At 40.1% G+C, this 25,264-nt stretch overlaps 3 protein-coding genes across 7 annotated transcripts in view; 1 reads left to right on the forward strand and 2 right to left on the reverse strand.

Moving 5' to 3' along the window:
• Positions 1–245: 245 nt before the first annotated feature.
• On the reverse strand, positions 246–9,918 carry pcolce2b (procollagen C-endopeptidase enhancer 2b). The gene is made up of 9 exons (XM_044176296.1): positions 9,686–9,918; positions 9,291–9,399; positions 8,590–8,845; positions 7,218–7,342; positions 6,447–6,583; positions 6,192–6,355; positions 5,117–5,200; positions 1,756–1,923; positions 246–1,371 (listed from the first exon to the last, which is right to left on the reverse strand). Exons 1-9 carry the CDS (start codon positions 9,817–9,819, stop codon positions 1,241–1,243), a joined length of 1,308 nt encoding a protein of 435 aa, XP_044032231.1. The 5' UTR covers positions 9,820–9,918; the 3' UTR covers positions 246–1,240.
• Positions 9,919–14,251: 4,333 nt separating this feature from the next.
• On the forward strand, positions 14,252–24,415 carry LOC122866749 (U2 snRNP-associated SURP domain containing). 4 transcript variants are annotated; one of them, XM_044176793.1, is made up of 26 exons: positions 14,252–14,384; positions 15,222–15,320; positions 15,441–15,555; positions 15,719–15,843; positions 15,945–16,015; positions 16,177–16,265; positions 16,406–16,441; positions 16,550–16,632; positions 16,794–16,959; positions 17,043–17,254; positions 17,663–17,706; positions 20,577–20,681; positions 20,787–20,853; positions 20,999–21,162; positions 21,277–21,439; positions 21,554–21,633; positions 21,738–21,825; positions 21,929–22,066; positions 22,200–22,389; positions 22,482–22,562; positions 22,703–22,754; positions 22,848–22,995; positions 23,120–23,230; positions 23,330–23,454; positions 23,546–23,755; positions 23,908–24,415. In XM_044176793.1, exons 1-26 carry the CDS (start codon positions 14,310–14,312, stop codon positions 24,041–24,043), a joined length of 2,973 nt encoding a protein of 990 aa, XP_044032728.1. In that variant the 5' UTR covers positions 14,252–14,309; the 3' UTR covers positions 24,044–24,415. The 4 variants fall into 4 exon arrangements, with proteins under 4 accessions (XP_044032728.1, XP_044032730.1, XP_044032729.1 ...); XM_044176794.1 differs by having other exon boundaries at positions 14,253–14,384; positions 23,570–23,755; XM_044176795.1 differs by lacking the exon at positions 16,406–16,441.
• nphp3 (nephronophthisis 3) overlaps positions 24,409–25,264 on the reverse strand; it is a 34,063-nt gene continuing 33,207 nt past the window's right edge. For both annotated transcript variants that reach the window (XM_044176792.1, XM_044176791.1), the window contains 2 exons: positions 24,801–24,910; positions 24,409–24,704 (listed from right to left, as the gene is read on the reverse strand). In XM_044176792.1, the coding sequence (XP_044032727.1) occupies positions 24,590–24,704; positions 24,801–24,910 (225 nt within the window). In that variant the 3' untranslated portion in view covers positions 24,409–24,589. The remainder of the gene's footprint in view (positions 24,705–24,800; positions 24,911–25,264) is intronic.

The raw sequence follows: 25,264 nt of genomic DNA on the forward strand, positions 1-25,264 counted from the left end.
ATTTGAAGTTACTTGTTGATTTCTCTCCTTGAAAACTGATCTTTGGCCATTTAGGTCTGAAAGCCAGCAAACTGTCAACTGCCCAGCGGTCCAGTCCACATGAGTCACCTTACACACACCTGATCCATTCTCATGCTTAGCAGAGCAAAGTTGACTTGACTTCTCAACAGACCAATTAAAATATTGTTTGGTATTATTTGGTTTCTAGCTTAAAGTTATTGTACAAAGACAGACAAAAAAAAAGGAAACGTTAAAAGGAGTTTTATTTGGGCAGATGAAAACAATAAAATATAAATAATATTCACAGACTTTTTCATATGAAAATATTTTTCATTTCATACTTCTGCTTTTAAAAATGTAAGTAAATGATGTATGCTGATGGCGGTGCTTTGCATCTGTAAACAAACTGAAGAAAAGAGCATTAGCTAGGTAGGTCCTCATTTGTTTCACATACAACCAGCATACAAATCTTTAAAAAAAAGAATCATTTATATATTAAATATTGCACTTTTTATCACCACTTAAACTTCCAAATCCTGCCCAGTGAAATTGAATACAGAAAATGAACAGCAGGTTGTTGCCAACGTTATTAAAATGACGGCAATCAGCTGTGACAGATCCCCTATGGATATTAATCAGACTTGTATTCTGCTGGACAGATATTTGTTTAATGCATACTAAATAAAACAATTCACATTGCGCTCCACAGCCTCAAAGGGAAACAACTGAAAAGTAGAATATGGAAATATTGAAACTAATAGGGCAATCATAGGATGTCAGAACAGATGTGCACACTGAACACTTTAAACAATCTGATTAATGTTTGTCTTAGGAAACACGTCTCTGTGAATTGCTATGCTCCTTATTCTGGGCTCCTGTTACTGGCCACAATTTAATTCCCAGGGGCATGGGGCATGACAGGAACGTGACTAGGCAGAGTGAGAATAGGGATGGAAATTTAAACAAATTTTGTTGCTCTGAGGTTGCCAAACAGACTAAAGGACTTGTGTTTTAATTGAAGACAGAGTGGAAGTACTTAATGGCTTCTTGTCTTAGTTGAATTGAATGAATCATGTAGATTTTATGTTTTGTGCTGGCATCTCTGCATCTAGATTCAGTTTTGTTTTTGTGGCCTGTGTTTGTGTTGTTGTGATGGAGATTGTTTTTTGCTTAATTGTTTCCATCCACAGCTGAGCCTCAGGCACACCTGTCCAGTGGAGCTCCTCAGAGCTACTGGAACTCAGCACCGCTTGTTTTTCAGAACATTGAGTCCTTTCTGGTTCTTTGTCTTAAATGCCATAACAAAGTGGTGAGGGGCGATTTTGCCCCGGCCGTCCTCGTCCACCTGGCCCATGAAGATGTAGTTCAAGCCTGGTGAGGTCACACAAAAAAAACCTGAATGCAGTGGCGGAACGGCAGAGACATTCAGGGAGGCCAAATATCAGAATCTCTAAACGGCAGGTCTGTATACCATATGTTTATATGCATAGATATAAACATATTTAATGTTACACTGACTGTTTGGACAGTGAGTTCTGCCGCTCACCTCACACTTTGGGGCAAGCTCTATCAACTGAGCATGACGGAACAGCAAAGGAGGCAAAATCAGAGCCATAGGATATTCAAAACAGTCAGCCAGGAACTGCATACTGATTATCATTTAGATAATGATCATTTTTTTGTTACAGTGATTTCAAAACAATATTCTCAAGGACATTGAGCCAATTTAATTTCACCAGCACTCTGTGAACTCACCTCTTCTGATAAATGGACACTTCTTGCACAGGATTATGATCTTGGTGCTCATGGTCTTCCCTGCCTGCTGGATGGCCAGACTGCCTTCTTTATACACGTTGATGATGGAGACTGTTGCATACATACTTCCTCCTCTCATCACCGCAGTAATGACAGTCCCGCTTATCACTGTCATAGACACACACATACACACAGGTCATAAAATCAAACATTCATAAGTACTGAGAATCCACTAAAGTAGTGTATCACATAAAGAGAATACATGTGCCCCTCTCTAGAATTCAAAGTCAACATTGCCTGTACACAAAACCTCACACACTTTGTGTCAAGGATTAAAACCTAGACAAGGATGTAGAGATGTCAGTTTAATTTCTATAAACAAAATCATCACTACTTTGGCAAGTGCTGTTTCTGGGCTATGGTTAAAACAAAAGCCAAAGCTTTATAACACAGTGACCTGTAGCAGCATAATGAGACTTTTCGAAAACCAACACAGTAAAAGAAGATGTCACTGACTCATATCAGACAGATAATTGTCAAGACTAAGAGGCTACAGCCATGCTAGTGACTCTGGCCCTGTTTACACCTAGCATTAACATGCATCCTGAATAAGTACTTCCGCTTACGCAGAGGACGTCAGTTAAGTAGGCGGTCCTTCAATGTGGCCCAGAACACATTCGCGTACACACTGCTAAAATAATGTGGCCATATGCCGCCCAGAGCACCTCCGTATGTGGACTGAGCAATCGGATCTCAACATGTCCTCAATGGGTGCATTCACACCTGTATTTAGAGCTGTCCACTTGTGATCAGATCACCCAGGATGCATGTTAATGCCAGGTGTAAACAGGGCCTCTGTGAGGCTGTACTTAGGCACAACGGTACTTTGAGTGAAATGCTAATGTCAGCATGTTCACAATGAAAATGCTAACAAGCTGATGCTGATCATAGTTTAGCATGTTAGCATGCTAACATTTGTCAGTTGACAGAATGTCAGCAGATGAAAGTATTTAGTCATAAACCAAAGTATTGTACAAATCAAAATTTTGACCTGATGATGGCGCTAGATGGAAAGTCAGGAGATAGTTATTACAATTCATCCTGAAGGAGACATCAATGTCTGCACCAAATATCATGGCAATCCATCCAGTACTTATTGAGACATTTAAAAAGAAATCTCAAATGTGAACCTCATGGTGGTGCTATTGTCTCCATAGTCAGTAGGATTCGTCCTCTGGGAACCATGAATGTCTGAACAATTTTTTTTTGTCAAACCATCTGGTAGATGTTGACATATTTCACAGGATGAGTGAAAACTTTGACCTGCTGGTGGTGAAATGTCAGAGGGTGACTCAGTCACTAGAATTAGTTTTACATTAAATCGTCACAATAGTCAAGATATTTCACTAAAAGCCAAAAATGTCAACCTGCTGGGGGCTCTAGAGAAAAAGTCGGCAGGATTCATCGTCTGAGGACCATGAATGTCTGTACAAAATTTCATTGCATAGTTAATGAGCTATTTCAGTCTGGAGACTCTAGACCAAAAGGGTGGACCGACAAACTGTCAGTGCCACTCCTAAAGCCATGCCACTAGCATGGCTGAAAAACATTTCAATACAGCACTTCAGTTAATCATATTGCAGGCTAAAGTAAAGGGGTGCCTAGGTTTCCTATAATTTAGAAATGTAGGGTTAATGTGAGGAATTTACATAAAATATTTCAACATCAGCGTCATGGGAGCCTGGAGTTTACAGTGGGGAATTTAGAAACAGCTGTAGTGAAGGGGACCTGCTTTTTTATTGTCATCATCAATAATAATCACTTAGAGAAATGTGAACAATGTGTGTGCAGCCTGTCTGTAAAGATGTCATGGTGAATTAACAGCATAGCCTCGCAAGATTTCCTTTCAGGCTTTCAACACTCCCCTTTTGACCTTTTTATGGCTCCCTCATCCATCCATTGGCTAATAGCTCCTTCTCAAAACTCAGAAAACACATCAAGCATATGATTTACTATAATTTTAAGACTTTCAAAGATAAGTAATTCCAGGATATGGCCCTGCCTGTGACAAGGCCAATGTCTGATATCATAATTGTGCAGCAGGCAGCTAAAATGTTTTGCATGTGAGTCAGTGGAGCAGAGGTCACTGGATATTATATACAATACAATCTAATATGGAGAGAAAACATATAAGAACTCAGTGCTTTCATCTACGCAATTATTTGGACACTGGTAACAAACTAAGAATTGCTACCTACTGTATCTCCCAGTTATTTTTTTCTGTCTGGTTGTGCTAAAAATAAATGTGACAAATGTGCAGGGTGAAGTTTCAGTCATTTCCTGTTTAGTCTGACCAGGTCTCCAAAACCACAAAAAAAATACAGTTTTCTGACATTTAGCAGTGGTAGCTGAGTGATAGTGGAGCCAGTGGGGTGAGAAGGAATCACGTCTCATTCAGCATGAAAAGGATTCTTTACACTGATGGTACCAATATGTCTGGACTTCACGTACTGCCTGTTTCATTTCCTGACAGGGATGAGAATAACCAGAGGACTGCCTGTTTCAGTAATGTTATTGTATCTGATGCTACTGTTACATAAACCAGTGAACTGCTTTTGACAATTCAAAGTGCATATATCACATCATCAGATTAAACAATACCAACAGACTTTAAGTGTTGATTAGACTAACTATTTTCAGTCTGCTGTCTCACTACTTCATTAAAATGTGATGCAACATATTGTGTGCTGACTCCGCCACCACATCACACGGGCGACTTTTTCTACATGCACCACCACATCGCTTGCCTTGCCTCAGTTCCTGATGCAAATCCAAGTGAACTTTTTGAAATGCCAATCTTACACATGTGGTAAACATCTCCAAGAGGAAAACATCAGGGAGCAGGAGAGCAGCAAACTGAGGCCGAGCCTGAATCAACACGTTCATTTCATTTATCAACAGTTTACCCACAGTCTGAGGTGGAGTGTGTTTGTGTGTTTACACTGGAGGTAACTGTGTCCTACTGTATACACTCCTTCACTTCCTGACAGGCTATCAAGGAAGTCTTTGAGATGCGCAGTGAGAAATCAGAGGAGCAAAGACAGTGACACGATCAGGACTGTAAGCTGCTCGTTAGGGGAGATTTGGCTGCCGATGCCAATGTTGGCTGTGCTGACGTAAATCTTTGAAGAATCTGTACTGTGTAGGTTTGGACTTTTTAGGACTATTTTAGAACTTTTTAGGATTAGTATGTACTGTATATAACAGTAGGTAAGTTTAATAATAAAATGAGCAAAGCTGGAACATATCAGTGCAGAGTGGTTTAAATAATGATATAAATTGTAAGCACTGATGTTCTTACCAAAATTGCTGGAGCAGTAATTGCTCTCAAGTGTTCCTCGTCTTTTGCATTTCTGCTGGCACAGGGCTACAGAGTACTTCAGAGCTGCAAAGACACACACACACAAGAAAATTCAATCTCTGTAATTTTGCTTGCCAATGATGCAAGCATGTAAATTATGGTTGCTGTTTCTACTGTGGTTTATTTACAGAATATTCTCAGTAACACAAGAGTCTCTCTGGGGTCAGCCCTAGAGACAAATGTACAATGTGTAAAATAGCAAGATAATGTGACAAGTGAACATCTGAGTCAGAGATAGTAAAGAGTCCATAAAGGAAAGAACCTAGAAAATACATTGTCTAAATATTATTCTTCCTGGTGAGGGAAAAGTCAGGAAAGATAGGCCAACCAGAAAGCAGTGTCACAGTATGACATCATGGCAGGGAGGTGCCAAAATAACCTGGCTTGACTGAGGGAAAAAACAACAGTGTGTGGGAATATGAGTTTGAGTATGAAAATGAGCTGCGATTGTGGGTGCAGGCACATGCCCACACTGTATATGAACTTGTGTTATGTACAGTTTACACAAGAGAAATGTGAGCAAATACTGTGTTTGAACATGTACTGCTTTTGGCTGCACCTTTAATAGGACCTACAGTCTCCAGTACTCTATGTTCTATTCACTCTTTGTACAATGGAGAATGATGCATCACAAATGCATGTCAAATTGTGAAGATCCACTGTTTAGTTTGACCTCTTATTACTTGGACCACTTTTACCCATTTTATGTAAGAGTATTTGTAATGATGTTATCCATGTGTATTGATTCAAGATTCTTAACCATACGCAGTGTAAAGATGACTCTTGACGGGGTTAACTCTTACTTTAGCATTACACTTCACTTAGTTTCATTCTTGCCCAGATCTGCTATCGGAAACAGATTCCAGATGTCTCTCGCATTTAAAGTGATAGATAAACCCCACATGTTAGCAAGACAATCCAGCAGGACAAAGTCAGTATGTCTCATAGCTACATCAACAAATACAGATGTTAGAAGTCTTCTAGAGGTTTTTATTGGATAAAAGTTGCTACCTACGTATTGGCCTGGTGGTGACTGGCTGTGTGGTAGTGGTGGGTGGTATCGTGGTGGTGGGGAATTTCTTTGGTCTGAATTTGTAGTGTCCAATGAAACCGTCTGCGGTCAGACTGAGATCTGACAGGAACTGGATTAGGAGCTGGTTCCCCTCTGAGAACACTGGCCTGCAAAGAAACGCAGACAAGTAGAGTGTAAACTGAGAGGAATTCATAGTATGGATGTTTTAGTGAAAATCTTCACGACAGAATCACCTACTCGGGGGGGCTGTCTCCACAGTATTTGCCAATCCTCTTGGCATCGTTGATTTCTGCCCCGTTGAAAATGGAGACGTGGTCATAGCGGCAGTAGTTATCTCTTTCCACATCAAACTTCTCAAACTTGACTTCGATAATCTGCAGCAGGAAACAAATCACACAGAGCATCTTCTTTCATCAAGCAAAAGCTTGTAATAGGGCTATCAGGGTAGGCTGTTTGATTAAAGGGTACCCTATCATTTGTGGGATGATGTAGTCTTGTTCCACACCCATTACACATTGAGCAGCCTTAAAAAGGTACTCCACCAATTTAGCATTGCACTCCTATAACAATGTCGGACTCATGATGGACAGTTTAAAAGAAAGAAAAAGAACAAAATCAATGGGGCAGAACCAGATATATTGTCTTTTTTATTCCAAGCATTCTTCTTCCTTGTCAACACCTGGTGCCTACATTACCCACAATGCAACTCAACTGCTAACCGTTAGGTCTGAGATTCAGGGTTGTTTTGCTTGTAGCGGCTAATGTGGCCCCAACCCTCTAGCCTCTGGCAAAGACCCAACCCAACCGACAATCGGGAATCAGTGATCTGCTGTGGATGCATGGATGATTTTAGTGTCCATGTTTTAATCTATTAACAGGTTAGCTGTTCAATAAACAAATACACTCTAAATCTGTATCCTTTTAAGAATAATTTCCTGTCAGAACTTTACATATCACACCTCTGTTTATTAAGAAAGATTAAGATTAATTCATTTTGATCAGTCTGACCTGGTTCTTTGGTGCCACTATGTGCCAGGAGCAGGTGACACCAGCTGGGTAGTCCTTCTCAGGCCAGTTTGGTGTTTTGAAAGTCCCTGAGGGCTTGTCCAGTCTACCTCCACAATACTGGTCCCCTGTGGAGTAATAACTTTTGTTAATCTTGGACAGTCAATAGGAATAATTAGCAAAATACCATTCCTCTTCCTTGAAGGAAAAGATCCAGATCTTATTCATCATTCTTTTAAAAGAAAGGGATGGCATGTACATTATGTGATACTGCAATTAACCACTTGTCTACTGTAATAGGTGCTCTCATTGCCTTCTTTGTCATTATGTGCCCCCTAAAACGTAAGTCACTCATTAGTCCTGTGCAGTGAACAGTTTAAAAAAAGACAACATGCTTCCGTCAAGCATCTGTGGAACATCAGTTCAATAACCACACAAGCTGTTCAGAACTGAATCTCTTAAAGACATGTTTTCTTTGTAACATACACTTAGATTAATGTTTCCTTTCCAACAAGTCTAAGGAAGGAGTACAATTTAGTAAGTGACAAAAATAGACACTTAACAAATGGAGGACATGTTGTGCTGTACAGTTCTGACAAGGCTCAGAGACAGTATGGCAACAGTCTACCTGCTACCATCCATTGTGTAAGTGGTTAATAGACATTGTCCATTAGAGCTGTCGGCTCCAGGGGTTCAGAGAACCAGCCATTAAAATTCCACAAAAACAGTAGACGAGACTTTGCAACCCTGCAGAGAGAAAGAGGCTCACTCAACTCTAAGTGATATTTCTGACCTGTGCCTTCTAAAGAAGTGCTCCAAAAAATGTTGGTGAGAAATTCCACATCATACTGTGAGAAGATATTCCTCCCTTTTTATCCACATGCTGGGACCTTAAACCCATAGCCTTGTCTTGGACAAATGAAACCCCCAAAGGTCACTGGTTTTTACTGAGCAGAGGGAAAACTATACCTCCTTTTGTTTTATTGTGTGTCTGCACGCCTTGAAAGTGACTCACAATATAAAGCAAAAGCTGAACTCTACTCTAGGTTAAAATTTTCTCTCTCTGTCTGGGCATTGTGGTACCCTGGAATGACCTCACTGAAGCGACTTGTGTTAAACAACCTTGTTAATTGGCTTTTTAAAGACTGACCCTGTGCCCAAACAGACACACTCCCAGGCCAGTATCAGATTCCTTTATGGGGTGAAGTCATGGCTGAGACACAGTCCCACATGGCTCTGTATTAAATGCCTGGGTAGCTGCAAGATATTCTCTACACAGCTGTTACCCTTGCAACCTTGGCACCTACAGTGCTTGTAGGACAGCCATATTAAGCCCAAGTATGCCAAAACTATTCTTCTTCCCATGTTTGCCTACCTCTCTCATGTGGGTGGGCAGCAGAGAAAACAGCCAGGAAGCCACTCCCAGCGGTGTTGGCATCAGATATCATCTGCATGAGCATCTTGTTGCCCGTGGAAACCAGGGCTCCTGGCTTGAATGTCCCACAGAAGCGACCAAGTCTCTGCCCACTGACATGACCACTGTAAACATCCACATAGTCATAGCGGCACAGGTTGTCGCTCTCCAAGTCAATAAAGCGGAATGACAGGACCACCACCTTTCCCTCAGGGACCTGGGTGGGAATTTACAGAAGGCATTATGGATCAATTTCACATAATTATCATTACTACTGAGAGCAATAAAATATTACAATAGGTATTCACCTCCCATGGATACTGGTTTGTTACTTCAATGATGTGCAGTAAAACAACGTTTTCCACATGTGATTTCAGATACTACAAGAACATATTTTAACAACTTGGTCCAGCCATACTATCTAGCTTGACTGTTTAAATGTACAGTAATGTGAGCCAGTCAGCAAAAACTGCCTCAAACTGGCTGTGGTAAAGTATTTTTAGAAGGAAATTAGAAGTTTGGGGTTAGTGGAAGAGTATCATACAATTATATTGTGCAGCTGTTTTGGTGCGTTTTTAATTAACAATAGAACTATTTTATCGCCATCATTATTCAAGCCTATGGTAGGGAAGCAAAACATGTGAATATGAAACTGGACTCACTGTGATTCTCCACACACATTTGGTATTTGGAGGGTAAACTCCTGGATACCCCTGGCTTCCGATTACTCCAGATTCCCCTGTAATGTTTCCTCCGCATGTGAAGACTGGTCTGGGGAGGGGGGCAAAGAATGTTTTTTGTTATTTTCCAAAATATCAAATGATGATGATGTGTTAAAACAATATACATGTATAAACGTTAACGACAGCCTGCGGTTGATTTAATACAGATTTAATTCCTCGCCAATGCGCCATATGTCCTGACTGGAAGCAGCCCAGACTGCAGAATATTCCTCTACATAAACTCCAGTCCACAGGCTACATGAGATCCTTGACACCTTGCTCACTCACAAAGCTTTGAAATTAATTGGAGAAAAAAAATGTAAATAAAAGTGTACCTCCGCTGAGACTGCGCACAGACCTCTGTCAAGAACAGTAGACTCCATGCGCAAAAAATACTGCATGTTCTCCACATTGTTGGGTTAACGGAGCAGGCGCTTCGCCTGTTTTCGCCCCGTGGCATGAATGGCATTGTGTTCAGCAGCTCAAACGGTGGAGAAAAGTACCCAGGAGTTCCTACGGGGAGTTTCTGTAACTGCAAGCTGGAGCAGATGAATACAGCGTTTGTTCTGCTTGGTAGGAGGGACAGAGCAACACCCCCCCCCCCCAGATTAAAGAAGCGCTGGGAGGCTGGGAGGTCGCGCATTATTTTATTATTTTCATACGGCACCTGGCCTAAAAAACCTTGAAGGAGGTGGCATGAATAAACTTGACCCAAGAAGTCATAAATGGTTTTGAATTCAAATCTATATGGACCATATACATATGGCAGAGACTTGATAAATACCCAACACACAACTCAGTACATAGCAGGCTTTACTGACCAGATGTGGAGTGACAGCTGTGGCCTGTTCTCTGACAAGAATGTACGTTTTACACCAGCTAAAATAAAATTAAATAGGTATTTGAAATGGCCGCAGGCTGTGGGTTGTCAGAATAATATGCACAGGTAACAGAGATTGACAAGGCCCACTACTATATTAGATAGAGATAGAAAGAGAGCGATAGAGAGCGAGAGCACCACCTGCTGGACTAAATATGGTATAAGCATCTACTTAGTAGCTGTGGAGAGTATTTTAATTCAAATTAAAAGACCAAATAATAAATTAAAAGAGATAAAATTATTTTATTATTATTATTTCATTACACTACTAGGAATAATCAGGTCATAATTACAATTAAAAAGAAAAAGGAAATTTATAATATAAAACGCTAATTTGAAAATGTAAAATGACAATGAAAGAAGTGAAATTTAAAATGCAAAAGCTTAAATGGAGATGCTCAAACTGAAAGCTTAACTTGTAAAAATGAAATTGAAAATGGCAATGGAAATAAGAAAAGGTAAACATCAAATATGAAACTCAAAATGGGAAAGCTTAAATGGAAATACATAAATTAACAACTTAAATAGTAAAAACTAACTGTGTTACTGTGGATCTGTAGTTTTCATATTAGATCAAAATACTGTACTGTACTATGAAACATACCTGACAGAGTTGAGGCATGGTTGAGTGGTTAGCATAGTTAACTGATGACTGGGAGACTGAGGTTTGAGAGCTGGTGTGGGAACTTCCTCTTGCTGCAGTAGTTTCTTGAAGAACCCTTATTTAGCATTTTATTATCCTAAAATTAGAAGTGGAATGAAAAAACAGGATCATTATGCCTATTTCCACTTTTATTCAAATACAAATACAGATAATTGTGCTGCCATAACAAATTGACAGTTTGATTATTTTAAAGACAGTAGAACAAATGAGTAACTCTACATAATCATAGCTGAATTACTGAAATAGTAGTTAATAAAAACCCGTCGCTGTGAGTTGACAGCCAAATAAGATGCCATATCTGTCTAATTTCAGCAGTGGATCTGCCAAAGAAGAAGCAACAAATGTGTACTGTTACTGTACAGTCATGTAAAGTCTGTTCATCTTTAGTGGTTAAGATAAGATTGCACTTTTTTGATCCCATAGGGGAAATTCAGGTGCCACAGCAGCATACAGGGAGTACAGAAATGTACAGTAGGGAATAGCAAGATATAACAAGCAAAATACAATAAGCAAAATAAAACAAGGTAATTATAGATCATATAAAAAACTGTACAAGATCAAATAAAATACAAGACTTTTAATAAAGTGTCAATGTGTCTGAGTGTATACAGATACACTGTTGTGGAGCAAGCACTCAAGACTTTCACTTGCCTTTATACTTGTGTATGCAGTGAAGTGACCAATAAACGTGATTTGATTTGATACATGACCATGTTTTCCTGTTGCTGTGCACTCAGGTCTAATACTTGGAGGTTATGATGATGCTCAGATGACAACAAAATGTGCAAGCTTTTGTAAATGAGGAGCAGGGTTATATATTGTATTATAATACTGAAATATGGCATAGTGGAAACAGTTAAACAGTCCCCTCTGAGGTTCCTTCCTCCTGTTTGACTTCAGGTGAGTAGTAACATAACACTGAACTACAGTGTTAGCTGTGGTTGTTTAAGTTTTCCACAGAAGGCAGATTATGTCATGTTAGTGACCCAATGCTGCAGGACTAGCAGAAGATCAACAGACAGCAGTCAAGTTACCATAGCAGGTGATGCTAGCATCAAACATAAACATATTATTGGTCAGTGCAATGAAGTAGAAAACTTCTTCATACATTAGGGACAACTACACAAATAGTCTGGCTAAAGAATAACCTGCAGTAGTCTACACTCTTGTAATTAAATCTATCATTCCTTACAGTAGCCATATACTGCACTGGTAATGCTCTGACTTGTACAATATGAACCTGTGATGATACCATGTGTGAACAGTGATGCAAGTTTCTATACATATACTTCGTCCTTCGTCTCATCCTTCGAGCTCGGGTCCTCTACCAGAGGTCTGGGAGCTTGAGGGTTCTGCGCAGTATCTTTGCTGTTCCTAGTACTGCACTTTTCTGGACCGAGATGTCTGGTGTTCTTCCAGGGATCTGCTGTAGCCACTCCTCCAGTTTGGGGGTCACTGCCACGAGTGCTCCGATGACCACGGGCACCACTGTCGCCTTCACCTTCCAAGCCTTCTCCAGCTCTTCTCTGAGCCCTTGGTATTTCTCTAGTTTCTCATGTTCCTTTTTCCTGATGTTGCCATCACTTGGTATTGGCTTTCCATTTGACCTCGGGTTTTCCAGTCCATACTCTGTGCAGATGTTCCTGTACACTATGCCAACTACTTGGTTATGGCGCTCCATGTATGCTTTCCCTGCCAGCATCTTACACCCTGCAGTTATGTGCTGGATTGTCTCAGGGGCCTCTTTGCACAGCCTACACCTTGGGTCTTGTCTGGTGTGGTAGATCTGGGCCTCTATTGCTCTGGTGCTCAGGGCCTGCTCCTGTGCAGCCATGATAAGTTCACTGAGCACGTCATCTGTTGGGGCCTTATCTTTGATGTACTTGTGGATCTTGGATGTTTCATCCTGGATAGTGGCTCTCACACTCGCTAGTCCACGGCCGCCTTCCTTACGGGGCTAGCGTACAGTCTCAGGGTGCTGGATTTGGGATGGAACCCTCCATGCATGGTGAGGAGCTTTCGTGTCTTAACGTCTGTGGTCTGTATCTCTTCCTTTGGCCACCTTATTATTCCCACAGGGTATCTGATCACTGGCAGGGCGTAGCTGTTTATTGTTTATTTCAGGTTTTTGCATATATATATATATATATATATATATATATATATATATATATATATATATATTAATTTATATATGCAAAAACCTGAAAAAATGGCTGCAGGGTGTGTGTGAAAAGGTGAAGGTGGGACACCTGTCAACAGTTTAATCTACCATTCTTTGTCATTTCTCACAATATGTAACAAAGTGTAAGTTAGCTAACCATGAACATTCAATTAAAACCTGCTGTGATTAACCTTATTTACTTGCATAACACTAAACTAGCACAAGACATTTTAGTGTAGATATGTGCTGTAAATTAGTTAATGTTAATCCATTTTGGCATATCCATGAGTTAATTTGATGTATGTCTGCTTAAGCCGGATAAGTGTTAGCCCAGCTGGTCTTCACTGTTAGCCAGCATCTCCTGGCAGACCCATATGACAATAATGCAAGAAGACGATGCATTGTCTGCCTGTTTATTGTTTGCAACTGGCTATGGTATCAACTTAACATTAGTTGAAGTCATTGCTTTACAAATTATAGTCCCTCCTACCCTGCTCACTCTACTTGATCTGTTTTCTCCGTTTTCATTGTAGTGTGCTCTTTAGCAGTCAGAGCTCCCCCTGCTGTCCATAAGGAGCCTCTGCGCCCCAGCCGTTTCAAACCCTCCCTCCAGCGTTTGGGCCACGCCTCCTCATTTACATAGAGCTTGAAAAGCCAAATATCAAATGCGAAATGCCTAATGGGAAATGGAAAAGATGAAATTTAAAATGTCAAATGCCAAATGGAAAATGATAAAGTGCAAATGCAGAAAAAAAAATCTTTACAATTGAAGCTTTCCATTTAAGCTTTTGTATTTTAAATTTCACTTTTTTCATTGTCATTTTACATTTTCAAATGATCATATTACATTTTAAATTTAAATTTTCCTTTTTCGTTTCAAGTTTAATAATGGCCTGATTATCTGAATTTTATCTCTTTTAATGTATTATTTGGACTTTTAATTTGAATTATGACCTAAAATACCCTCCATAAGTAGCTACATATTTCATTATAGCTCAAATACACGGATTTTTCACTTAGCTATATCAATGAAACAACTAGATACAGATTAAGACCTTGCATTATCCTACCTATGCAGCTATTCGATCAATGCGAATCTACACATATTAGACATAATAATAAAACAAATTATTGCAATTTTCATACACTGCTCTAGTTGCGATTGTGGCAGAGAAAATAAGTTTAGCCATCACTGATTCAGTGATTGATTGTGTCGCCTGGAGTTTCACATTTGGCGCTATCTTCTAATCGATGATCGATTTTATTTTAGTTCCACAAAAGATGGCGGACCGAACGCCTGGTGGCTCTCAAAAAGCTAGCGCTAAGGTGAATATACCGTTTGTACTTGCATTAGCTAGGTCTTATCTGTTGTATTGAAACCAATGTAAATAATAGTATGCCCGAACAACCACGACTATATACATATTTGTAAGAGACAAGAGACAAGAGTTACGAGTGTGCGCAACGGTGTGAGGTAACTACCAACGCGCTAAAGCTAACCTCTGGCTCTTCGGCCACACTGGCTAATTTAGCTAAGCTAAGATAAGCTAACGATTTAGCAACCACAAGCAGGACTAGTGAGGGCAGTTGACCCAGAAAGGAATATTGTTCGCTCAGCTAACCATCTGATACCGCCATAGCTAGTCTTCAGAACGGAATTTAGTTGATATATGTTTGAATTTAGAAATAGTAAATTCAATATTTAGAAACTCGGGCCTTAGCTCAACGTAACAGTCATTCCCCGCTTAATGCATTCAGTCAGTGGCGCTGCAGCAGATACCAGCTTGTTAGGCCTCTGTCTAATTTTGCTCAGTTGTAGCTGTTTTCTGACGTCTGGCTGCAACTAAATAGAACATATGCAGTAAATGCAACTAACAGAATGACCATCAAAGGTTTGGGCAATGTTTGCAAACTACGAGTGGAAACAACCCACTTTACAGTGCAGTGTGAGTTGCGTGGTGTTACGGTTATGAACCTACGCTTAACTTAGCTGTCAACATAGCAGTCACGCTTTCGCAATCATATGAATATTAACAACACTAACTGGAGCAGTAGTTATCTGTGTGATATTCTGAATGTGTTATGTGCACTCAAATTTAGAGTTACACTACGTGACTTCGAAATACCTGTTGAAAACCAACCATGCTTTGTTTACATCGACAGGCGCTGCTTGAGAGCAAATTGAAGTCTTTCAGCATCGGCAAAATGGCAGTGGCAAAGAGGACCTTAAGCAAGAAGGAACAAGATGAAATAAAGAAAAAAGTAAGTATTGGCTTGCTTTTCGAGAATATTGTCTATATTACATCTACATTTTGTAAAGATGCTTCTCTGTAATTTGATGTACGTTTTTTTTTTTACTTTGACACTGGTTTCTCTGTTCAGGAGGATGAGCGGGCAGCAGCAGAGATTTATGAGGAATTTCTTGCTGCTTTTGAAGGAGGAGGGGAGGGCAAAGTCAAGGCCTTTGTCCGTGGTGGTATTGCAAATGCAACAAAAGGTACAACATTTCTATTCTTTACATTATGTATTTCCCAAATGGATTGAATGATATTATAGGGCACAAACACAGTTCACAACATCCTCCATCCATGACTTGAAAAAGTGAAATTCTAATGTAATTATAGTAGAATTCAGAACAAACACCCTCGTTCTCATTTCAGAGGAGGCAGCTTCTGATGAGAAGAAAGGAAAGTTGTACAAGCCCAAGTCACGTTTTGAGACCCAAACGAAAAGCTTCTTGCCTTTGGACACCCCACCTCAGTTTTTAGCATTAGACAAAAGACATGTAAGTACTATCACAGGCAACAAGAAGATCTCTTATTACTGCTGTAGTAAATAATGCTTTGTTTTTAGTGTGCTGATAATATTTCCACATATGTATTTAAGTCTTTGAAGAAAAGTAATGAAAAGGAGAAGAAGAAGAGCAACTTGGAGCTTTTCAAAGAAGAACTTAAACAGTAAGTTTTAACACATAAATCTGTTACACAATTGTTTAGGGTGGTGGAAACTAGCAGCTCCCAGGTATTATGGTGTGGAATGGTGCGGTTCTGAAAGTGCGAAACTTGTAGTAATTTGAACAAAGTTTGTCCTTAATTGTACTGCATTTTGTTTCCTGCAGAATACAGGAGGAAAGGGATGAAAGACACAAGATGAAAGGACGTGTTAGTCGATTTGAACCTCTCGCGGGCACGGACGGAAGACGCTCATGTGAGTGTCTTTAAGCTGCATGACTGTGTTCCATGTACTAACTTGGCCTGAAACGGCCCTGTCCTGCACGCCTTACTCCCACCGCCTTTGTCCACTTTTGCCCTGAAACATAATTTATACTGCTTTTCTGCTTCTTTTAGCGGATGGTTCTTCAAGAAGAAACCGTCCGTCCAGTGGTAATTTTGACTTAATATAGTGGCCGTGAATATCTTCATCTTGCTAAGAAAATATGTTGTCCTGTCAGACCGCAGTAGGAAATTCTTCTCTCTTTTCTGTCTCTGCAGTTTTGGATGATTGTGCGCCAGGTTCCCATGATGTTGGAGACCCATCCACTACTAACTTGTATCTTGGAAACATCAATCCACAGGTGAATTTGTATCCAAACATTTATGAAGTGAGAGGCGAGACAAAAAAGCACTGACTGATATAGCTTTGCTTAATTTGAAGTGGTTATGTTGTGTAGATATTTACCCAATGCCCATTTATGAAGTAATAATTTTCTCAATTAATATCTTTGTTGTTTTATAGATGAATGAGGAGATGCTGTGTCAAGAGTTTGGCCGCTATGGCCCACTGGCCAGTGTGAAGATCATGTGGCCGAGGACAGACGAGGAGAGGGCTCGGGAGAGGAACTGTGGCTTTGTGGCTTTCATGAACAGGAGGGATGCTGAGCGAGCACTCAAGAACCTAAATGGTACAAAGCTGAAATGACATATGACATACTTGTGTTCTTTCCGGTCATTATAAATATAATTTTTTTTTTTACTCCCATTACAGGAAAGATGATAATGAACTTTGAGATGAAATTAGGATGGGGCAAAGGTGTGCCCATTCCACCCCACCCCATTTACATCCCTCCTTCCATGATGGAGCACACACTCCCACCACCTCCCTCTGGCCTACCCTTCAACGCACAGCCCCGGGAGAGGCTAAAGAACCCCAATGCTCCCCTGCTTCCTCCACCTAAAAACAAGGAGGAGTTTGAGAAGGTAACTTAGCATGTCAGCCTAGGATTTTCTCATGGATTATGGCAGTGTTTTGTTAATTCAGCTGGTAAGATGTTAGCATTTATAATAAGCAGTCAGTACAGGTTTTAACTGAAGTTTCTGTAAGTGATAGTTTTTGTCTTGTTGACTGAATTTAACTAGTTTTGCACTGTATATCAAAGTGTGGGTATAATGAAATGTTAGCTTGTGGAAAATGTTCAGTGTTACAGAGAGGTGTTTATGGTTTATGAATACAGTGTCAGGGGTGTTTGGCCTTTAGTAAAACTGACAGCAGTAAAGGAAAGTTGTTTTCTATTTGCACTTTTAAATGCATTATTTATATTTTTCACCTGTTGCCTTTTAACAATACTCACATTCTATGTTTATTATCTGATGTGACTTCATATACAGACTCTGTCGCAAGCCATAGTCAAAGTGGTTATCCCAACAGAAAGGTACATGTTTTTCTTTTTTTAAATTGGTGTACAAACTTAGAAAAAACATCCCCTAATGAAGCTAGAAGTTTGATCAGTTGATCACTGCATGCTACAGGGGGCTGGTCAGTATGGGTGAGCAATGGTTGAGGCTATTGTACAATGTCATATTAGTAGATAGAATAATACTGACTGACAAGTCTTTCACACTCCACCGTCACTCATATTCCCTTTTTAAATATGTAGCAAAAAAACATAGTGCTTATTTAATGTGCTGTTTAGAGCCAAACATCATGGCTTTAGTCCATCACTGTTCCACTCCATACATCCACATTTAATTGTGCTGTTTTTCAGCTTTAGTGAGATGTTACTTTGCAACATACAGATGGGTGACAAATTAAAGGGAAAAACCAAGACAAAGTGTCTTACTACGGAGTCAGGCCACCACGTGCCAGCTTCAGTGCTCCTTGCCAAGTCTGTGGAACTCTATTGGAGGGATGAACACCATTCCTCCCCAAGATGTGCTGTCATTTATATATACACCACCTTTATTTAATCAAGTAATATTGAGATCAAGATCTCTTTTGCGAGGAAGACCTGAGTACATCAGATAGAAAGAAAAACCAACACTTTTATTATTATTATGATTATTATTATTTTATTTGACAGGGACAGTGCATATTAATAACATTTCTGAAAATATACCAGAGTTAGCCAAAAAGGCTAATCTTCATCTGTAGTCCCCTAGCAGGCAATAGTTACAAAGCAAGACATTAATAATAATAAAAGCAGTGAAAAATATGCAGATATAAACGGAGTCTGCACTTCATAGAGATAGGAGAGACAGCTCTTATGACACACAGAATCAACAATAGCATGACAACACAATGTTAGGCCTGGTGAAGTGTGGATATTATATACAGAGACTATGATGAGCAGGAGCAGCTCTTACACTAAACATAATGACAAATAAAACAACACGAAAACACCTCACTGTTCTAGGGATCACAAGTTTTATTTCTAATCAACCAGACTCTTAATGTTGTGGAGAAGGAATGGTAGTTGGTACAGTTTATTTGTTGTGGTAAGTTGTTCCAGTCCTGAGAGGCTCTGGCAGAAAAAGTAGACAAAACTATTTTTTCTTCTAGGAGTAAGACAATCTCCTCTAGTTGTTGCTCTAGTAGTTCAGCCGGTTTTCAATGTGATGTAAGTACAGAGTGGTGGAGGAGCCATATTCTGTAATACCTTGAAAACGAGACTACTGTCAGTCTACTGTATTTAACCATGTTTTCCCAGCTTAGTAAGTTCTACATAGCCAGACATAACAAAAGGACAAATAGCATCAGAGACAGTTACAAACATCACTAAATAGATTTGAAGATAAAAGTTTATATCATTTGGTGTTATGGAGATGGGAGTGGAGAGCATTGTCTTACACGTTAGTCCAAAATCTTCCATAGGTGTGAAACTGAGTTGAGATCTGGTGACTGTAAAGGCCGTAGCATTTTATTCATATAATTTTCTTACTCAACAAACCATTCAGTGAGCCCTGATGCACGAAGCATCAACATTTGATGTTTCTCCACTCTTTTATTCAGGTTTTTCCTTAATTTGTCCCCCATCTGTACATAGTCTGCTGATTCTAGATCTGTAGTTGTAAAATCCTGCTCTCTGACCATTGCTCACTTAGACCGTCTACCCCCTTGGCCTCTGTCACTATCGGGAGCTCAGTAAATCTGGCCCCTGACAACAAATCCAAACCTGCCAGTATTAGTATATATATGACCTTTGACATTGGCCTTGGTGAGCAGCACAAGTTGAACTGTCTGCAGCAGCGAGGGACCTGAAAAGCCTCATGGGATGGATTGGGAAAGTATACTGAATTTTACCCCGCCATTGGTACGATCGGCTCCAATACAAGTAAATGTGATCTGTGTTGTCAAATGAAAGACATCCTTTGTCTTGTTGGCCACTTAAGGCTAATTGTATGCAGTCTGCACCATGTATCTCCCCAAAATTGTCACAAAAGAACTTAAGTGATCCCATTTGCACTGTATTCAGTCATTACCAACTCCACCAGTAGATGACATGTTTAGCCTATCTAGGCCAACAATCCTATACTGCTTTGGTTCTTCCTCACTTCACATTAGTCAGGAGATGAGTGTGAATTGAAAGGCACTGTATTGACAGACTTTTCAGTTAATACAGTGTCTTGTCAATGTCTCGCTTCTACTTTCCCAAGTTCTTCAGCTTCACTTTTGTGAAATTTGAATCTAGGAAGATTTCAAAGAACGGGTCCAGGCAGTGCAATGTAATTGAAACCTCTTGCACTGTAGCCTTAAAGAACACAGGCATGAACTTACCTGAATTGTTAGTTTTTTCTAAATAAATTCTTAATTAATATGAACGTTTTACTGCAATATCATCAGTTATCATTTTAAGTTTTGATTTTTGGCAGCATTTATGCATTGATGTTATACATAGGCTCAGAGGCATAGTCACAATTACATTTAATTTATGCCTGGTCACTTGACACTCTTTTTACAGTTTTCTCTCTATTAAAATATGTCTCACCTCAACCTTCACAGTAAATTAGTAATAAATTAATATTGTATGTCTTTGGCTGAGTCATTTAAGTGACTTCTTCTGCCAGGTACATTATAGCATATATTACCATGGCAGTGCACTACTCACCTACAACCTACTGTATGTGACAACTGCAGTTTTGCCCTGCAACATTTGTTTTGTAAAACATGCATCATGTCTGTCAAGAGACAATTGTTCTGAATGTCAAACCACCAAGCATAAATTAAACTAACAGACAGCTTTTTGTAGTGGTCAAGGGTCCGGCCAGTCTGAATCTGTTTGCTTTAACTGTGTTTTTCTTGTAGGAATTTGCTCTCTCTCATCCACCGAATGATCGAGTTTGTGGTGCGTGAAGGCCCAATGTTTGAAGCCATGATCATGAACAGAGAAATCAACAATCCCATGTACAGGTCAGTGCAACTGCACATCAGTTAATGTATTACCTTTTATCATTTTAGTAGTTTTTGCAATGTCATGAGTATGCTCATTATTATGATTTTTTTTTTTCCTTCCAGGTTTCTATTTGAGAACCAGAGCCCAGCACATGTATACTACCGGTGGAAGCTCTACACTATACTACAGGTTTGATTTCTGTTTAAAAATGGCTTGAGTTCAAAATCAGCATAAATTTCAGTGGTCTCCGGCCCACATTGAAGAAAAACACAATGTTCTGGGATCACAGTCCAGCAGATTTTGTTTTGATATTAACTGTAAATTACTTGCTCAGGGTGAAGCACCAGTCAAATGGCGAACAGAGGACTTTAGGATGTTTAAGAATGGCTCTTTGTGGCGTCCTCCTCCTCTTAATCCATACCTCCATGGTCCTTATGATGATGGTGAGGAAGAGGAGGAAGAGGAAGATGCCAGCAAGAAAGGCTGCTTGAAAGAAGAGTAAGAATATTTTGGCCTTAAACTGTATCATCTCATGATTCATCAAACTGTTGATGCTGCCCTGCTGTTCGGCAGTTAAATAGATTTACACCTAATTGCCCTTCATCTCTGCAGAGAGCGGGACAAACTAGAGGAGATGCTGCGTGGTTTGACCCCCAGGAGGGGAGACATAGCAGAAGCCATGTTGTTTTGTCTCAGCCACGCCGAAGCAGCTGAAGAGATTGTGGAGTGTGTCACAGAGTCTCTCTCCATCCTGAAGACCCCTCTTCCCAAGAAGGCAAGATATAACGCTGCTAGGAAAAGGACCAGTAACATCTATGAATGTCATTCTGTGGTAGACATTCTGGTAGAATATTTTAAATTAATTCATATTTTCCCTTTTACATTTCAGATTGCACGGTTATATCTAGTTTCTGATGTGCTGTACAACTCTTCTGCCAAAGTAACCAATGCATCTTACTACAGAAAATAGTAAGTTGTCATTTACCCTCTTGGATTATATTACACAGCACTGTCAATTTAAGATTCAAGTCTGTTTCAAATTCACATTAATGCTCTTACCCTCTTCTCAACAGTTTTGAGGCAAAGCTCTGCCAGATTTTCTCAGACCTCAACTCAACATACAAAGCGATACAGGGCCACCTTCAGAGTGAGAACTTTAAGGTACCCAATGTCCAAATCCAGCTAACTAAACACTGAATAATTTACAAGAGCAGTTTGTCACCTACAGTATGTCACTCAACCATCCTTTTCCTCTATGCGGCAGCAACGAGTAATGTCATGTTTCCGGGCATGGGAGGACTGGGCTGTGTACCCAGACCCCTTCCTTATCAAGCTGCAGAACATCTTCCTGGGTCTAGTTAATCTCTCTGCAGAGAAGGAACCCCCTGTCGTTATTGTGGAGGTAAATGATGTAACAATACTTGAACTTTGTAATATCCTCAAAATTCTCTTTTATAACAATTTGGCTCTCAAAATCTGACCCATCACTTACTGAAGTCCTATCTTGAACTTGTTTTGTGCTGTCTTTGGCCCAGGCTGAGCCAGCAGAGGACATTGATGGGGCTCCAATAGTGGAGTATGTAGATGGCACTCCACTGGAGGATGTGGATGGGGTGCCAATTGATGCAGGGCCCATTGATGGGGCTCCTATTGATGGAGCCCCCCTGGATGACCTTGATGGTGTTCCTATCAAGCCCATGGAAGAAGACATAGATGGAATACCTTGTGAGTGGTGGTATAAAGTGGTTGCTAATGATCTTAGCCCAAATGTTCTTCTACAGTGACTCAATTTCTTGTGACTTTTCCTTGTTTTATAGTGGATCCATCCAAGGAGGCAACCTTTAAGGTTGCACCCTCAAAATGGGAAGCAGTGGACGAGTCAGAGTTAGAAGCTCAAGGTGAGACCTTTTTTAAGTGGCATCAATCTACTAAGTTTAAATATATGAAAAGTTTTGATTTCAGCACATAAGTTGTTGTTGCCACCAGTTCTGTTGTACGCATTCTTAGTTGCAGTTATGCTGTCTTGTTTGCTTCTCAGCTGTGACAACTTCAAAATGGGAGATATTTGAGCAGCCAGAAGAAACAAAAAAGTGAGTTTTGTCTGTTTTTGTGCATGCTATCTTTTATGGATAATGGTGCATTCTTTTCTGCGCTGCAAATATAAACTGTTTCCAACTTTGAAGGGATGAGGATGACAGTGATGATGATGACAGAAGCCCTCGCTCAGAAGATAATCAAAGCTACTCCAACCCCATCAGAGATGACTCTGATATTAAGGCCAAGATGTCTGAAATGAATGAGGAGAAACGCACCAAGCTCAGAGAGATAGAGGTACTTTACAACTATCACAAACCCCTATACTACACATACCAGTATATCATATTTGTGGTGTTTTCGTATGCAATATGAAATTCATTATTTTGACCATTTTCCTTTTGTTTTATTCTTCACCCAGGTTAAGGTCATGAAGTTCCAGGATGAGCTGGAGTCTGGGAAAAGGCCCAAGAAGCCTGGACAGAGTATTCAGGAGCAGGTGGAGCATTACAGGGACAAACTACTACAAAAGGTATCAAATTAGGCTTTGCAGATTTTACTATAGATGATATCAAATACAGGAATTGAAATTCAAAATTGGGTTCATTTATTGTGTTCCTTTTTACTGTAGGAAAAAGAAAAGGAGAAACTTGAGCGGGAGAAAGAGAGGGAGAAGAAAGAGAAGGAGAAAGCTGAAGCCCGGTTGAAAGATTTGAAGAAGGAAAAAGAGGAGGACATGCCGACCAGAAAAGACAGGTGAGATAATGAGTTGGCTAGTAAAGGTCTAGGTCTAGAATTTGGGAGTGTGCTTCATGAAATGTGACTTGTTGAATTTCCTATCTGACAGATATTTGTCCTCTTTGGTTGATAGGAAGCGGCGTCACAGTGGGTCACCCAGCCCAACGCGGACTAGCAGCAGACGAGGCCGGTCATCCTCACCCCGTTCAGAGCGTTCAGAAAGATCAGAACGCTCCGACCGCTCATACTCTAAAGACACATCTTCCCGCTCTTCCCATAAAGACTCTCCACGATCCAGCAACAAAAAGTCCTCCAAGAGGTAAGACTATCTTTCCAGTGCTTCTCCTAATGTTGTCATTAGAGCCAGGTTTTGGTTAACCCTACATACACCAGTTTCTTTATTAATTGTAATGGGTTTCAGAGTGTTAGAACATTTATATGTAATTGAATAGTTGTGTTTTTCCCCACTAGATCTCCCTCACCCCGCACACCCAAACGATCCAGGAGGTCGCGCTCCAAGACACCCAAGAAATCGGCTAAGAAGTCCCGCTCCAAATCAAGGTCACCTCACCGGTCTCACAAAAAATCAAAGAAGAGCAAACACTGACACATCTTTTCCTTCAACCTCCAAACCAGCCTTTTCTCCTCCCTCCCCATTCTCCCCTTTTCTGCGCCTTGTATAAAAGATTGACTGACTGATTTGGCAGCTGAAGATCTCTGCCCAAATGTTGATGTATAGACAATGAAGAGTGGAGGGTGTTGCATGGGTTGCCATCTGGTGTATCAAATGGATGGGGCCATTGCTGTTTTATATTGTACAAAAAAAATAATGTGCTTGTGTGTCCTGATTCCCCCATGACCTCCTAATGGAATTCATCCATCTGGTAGACCACACCCGTACAGAGTGTGATGACAATAGTCATATTCATGCTGTCATTTTCTGTTTTTGTAGTTCACATTAAAAAGAATTCCTAATAAACAAGTGTCATTTTTAATTCAAGCGGATTGGAGTAAAATGTATATGACAAATTTATAAATCAGTCATTTACATTTAGTGTATTTTAGTGGCAAAATTGCTTATTTCAATGAAAAAGCATTATTTTTGTTAAGGCAAATTGCAATTTTGTGAAGCTGTTGTGCCCATGTGATTACTTTACAGCTTGGCCTGTGCTTTCTTTAGTTGATCCCTCAGTTCTAGATGAGCAATGGAGGAGAGGTGCACCTCATCTGGCCCATCAGCTATGCGTAGAGTCCGCACATATGAATACCTGAGGAAGAATGTGGTAATATTGGCATCAGGAGGGAGATGGATTTAATGTTCGTTCTCATTGGTGTGGAGGAAAAAAAAAAAAAAGGAAACCTACATCTGGGCTAGTGGGATGTCTCCAGACACACCTGCACCTCCATACACCTGTATAGCACAGTCCACCACCCTACAGGCCATCCTGGCTGCTGCCACCTTGATCATAGCAATCTAGGAAACAGATCAATAACAGTAAAAATCCAAACTACATATTATTTCTAAGCAGGTCAGTGTATGTGGTTTGTACACAATGGAAATGTGACAAAAAGTATGCTCAAAACAGCATGTATACATACCAAAAAAACGATTTGAGTATTGTTGATGTACACAGCTCTCCCTTGATGCAATACTCAAAGGAAATGAGCTGCTCAGAGCTAAAACTAATTGTGAAACAGCTTATTGTTTAACAGTATTAATTGTCATTAAGCTTAATTGGCAGTGGCATTCTGAAGTCACTGTTTGACATCTGACAGGACAAGTACAGCATCAGTTTTTGAAGGAATACGTTGGCTGTATGTTGACTTC

The sequence above is a fragment of the Siniperca chuatsi genome, linkage group LG19, assembly GCF_020085105.1.
Source record: "Siniperca chuatsi isolate FFG_IHB_CAS linkage group LG19, ASM2008510v1, whole genome shotgun sequence".
Taxonomy (NCBI): domain Eukaryota; kingdom Metazoa; phylum Chordata; class Actinopteri; order Centrarchiformes; family Sinipercidae; genus Siniperca; species Siniperca chuatsi.

Bases quoted from the DNA above. Each gene is read 5' to 3' on its own strand.
- pcolce2b (XM_044176296.1), bottom strand. From the start codon at position 9,819: ATGCCATTCATGCCACGGGGCGAAAACAGGCGAAGCGCCTGCTCCGTT. The intron at 8,846-9,290 runs GTGAGTCCAGTT...ATTCCCACCCAG, and splicing joins AATGTGTGTGGAGAATCACA to GTCCCTGAGGGAAAGGTGGT. The intron at 1,924-5,116 runs GTAAGAACATCA...TGTCTATGACAG, and splicing joins TTACTGCTCCAGCAATTTTG to TGATAAGCGGGACTGTCATT.
- LOC122866749 (XM_044176793.1), top strand. From the start codon at position 14,310: ATGATCGATTTTATTTTAGTTCCACAAAAGATGGCGGACCGAACGCCT. The intron at 15,844-15,944 runs GTAAGTACTATC...TATGTATTTAAG, and splicing joins TAGCATTAGACAAAAGACAT to TCTTTGAAGAAAAGTAATGA. The intron at 22,996-23,119 runs GTACTTTACAAC...TTCTTCACCCAG, and splicing joins CCAAGCTCAGAGAGATAGAG to GTTAAGGTCATGAAGTTCCA.